Below are 2,018 nucleotides of genomic sequence, written 5' to 3'. Positions count from 1 at the left end.
CGTAGCAGGAGGCAAGGGGCTGCTGGCCCAGGCTGCAGCGGAAGCGGCTCTGAGGTGAGGTGGCTGACACCATGCATGGAGAGAAGGGGCTGTGGGAGCCCACCTTCACGTACACCCTGCAGGGTGGGCAGAAAGAGCTGGAGGTGACCCCCCCCAAACCCACCCATGGTGAGAAGAAACCGTGGGAACCCACCTTGATGTACAACCTGTGGTGAAGGTGGGCCCCAAAACCCAATCACAGTGGGAAGAGGTGACCACCTTCATGTGCACCCTGCAGGATGGTGACCCCCTAAAATCTACCCATGGTGAGAAGGGGCCATGGGAACTCACCTTTAGGTACAACCTATGGTCTGGCGGGAGGTGTCCCCCAAAACCCACCTGTGACAAGAAGAAGTCATGGGAACCCACCTTCACATGAGTACCAGCTGGAGTTGGCCCCCAAAACCCACCCATGGCAAGAAGAAACCATGGGAACCTGTACATGTACAACCTCAGGGGTGGGGGACACTGTTGACCTCCCAAAACCCATGCAGGGAGGCTGAGGGTCTGCCCAGGAGCACCCCAAGCCCCCCAGATCTGCTCATACCCCTCCTTGCGCCCCTCGATGGGCAGTGGGACGCGGCCACCCCTGTCCAGGGCAGAGGTGATGTTGATGATGTGGAGGTCACTCCTCTCCCAGACCCCAGCCGAGGCCTGGAGGAACATCTCCTGCACAACCTCTGGCAGCAGCTCCTCCACGTTCCTGTTCCCCACCAGGAACTCACCCTGGTATGGGGGGTCCCCACCTGTGGGGGACACACAGAACCCATGGGGACACCTCTCACCCATCCTGGGGGTGATTTGGGGGTGCTCAGCCCTTACCTGGAGCAGGGACGACGGCGATGATGAGGCGCTGGGACACCGTGGCGTAGGTGTGACGGTTGTACGCCAACACCTGTAAGGAGAAGGGAGACCCTCCAACCATGTCATCCCCCTGAAGATTCCACTCCATCTCCTTGTGTCACCCCAAAAATTGGGGGATGTGAGGGTGGGCACCTACCTCGATGATGTGGGTGCCCACCTCGGTGGCCGTGGGGCAGCCGTACAGGTAGCCAGGCTGGGGGCAGCCATACAGGTAGCCAGGCTGGAGGGGATCGCGTTGGATGTACCTCAGCCACCGTGGTAGGTCAGGGTGGGCCTGCAGGTGGGCTTGGAAGGTGATGGGGCCTTCTGGGTGTGGGGACACATGGGTGGGTGGGGATGGACACAGACATGGGGGCATGAGTGTCACCAGGCTGTGATGCAGGTGGACACTTGCCCAGCAAAACTTTCCACATCCAACTGATCCCAATGAGGAAACAGGGCTGGTCCTGGGGGGTCCTGCTGACACTTTTGAGCTGGGATGGAGGATGGGATGGGATGAAAGGAGATGGATAGATGGAAGATGAAATAAATGGATGGATGGATGGATGGATGGATGGATGGATGGATGGATGGATGGATGTGTACAGGACTGGATGGGTGGATGGAGGGATGGATAGGGCCCAGCTGGGGTGATGCCTAGTGGTCAGCAGGCATTACCTAGTGCCCCCCTTAGAAGTCCCAGACACCCACTTCCCCCATCCTGGCCCTCACCATCATCCTCCTCGCTCCCAGCAAGGAATGCCTCCTGGAACAGCTCCCTCTCCAGCTCATGGACGAAGACAGCTCCAGTTTCAGAGGAGACACGGTGGTCAGGGAGGACGTGGTGGTCAGGGTGGGTGGCCTGGGACACCCCCAGGGCCAGAGCTGTGGCCAGGAACAAGGTTGGAGCCAGGACTGGGAACATAACTCCTCCCTGCCTCAGTTTCCCCATGAAACCCCAGGGATGAGCCACAGGTGCCCACTGACCCACCTGGGACAGAAATATGTCCCTGCAGTGCCAAGTGCCCCAAGGCAGCAGGGGAGATGTATTTAGGAGGGGATGGGGACAGGGACAGGATGGGGACAGGGACAGGTCAGGGATGGGGCCAAGGATGGGTCTGGAGGGAGAAGATGGG

At 59.8% G+C, this 2,018-nt stretch overlaps 1 protein-coding gene across 1 annotated transcript; it reads right to left on the bottom strand.

The window, feature by feature from the left end:
* Positions 1 to 68: 68 nt before the first annotated feature.
* Positions 69 to 1,767, bottom strand: LOC103802053 (alpha-sarcoglycan-like; the record flags this gene model as incomplete). Its single annotated transcript, XM_009074493.1, has 5 exons — positions 69 to 116; positions 587 to 785; positions 862 to 934; positions 1,040 to 1,209; positions 1,615 to 1,767. Coding segments are annotated over 5 exons (643 nt in total), but the record flags the coding sequence as incomplete, so codon positions are not given.
* Between the last annotated feature and the right edge of the window lie 251 nt (positions 1,768 to 2,018).

This window comes from Acanthisitta chloris, unplaced genomic scaffold (genome assembly GCF_000695815.1).
Source record: "Acanthisitta chloris isolate BGI_N310 unplaced genomic scaffold, ASM69581v1 scaffold19695, whole genome shotgun sequence".
Taxonomy (NCBI): Eukaryota; Metazoa; Chordata; class Aves; order Passeriformes; family Acanthisittidae; genus Acanthisitta; species Acanthisitta chloris.
Note: the sequence above shows the minus strand (reverse complement) of the source record. Positions and strands in the feature narration are given on the sequence as shown.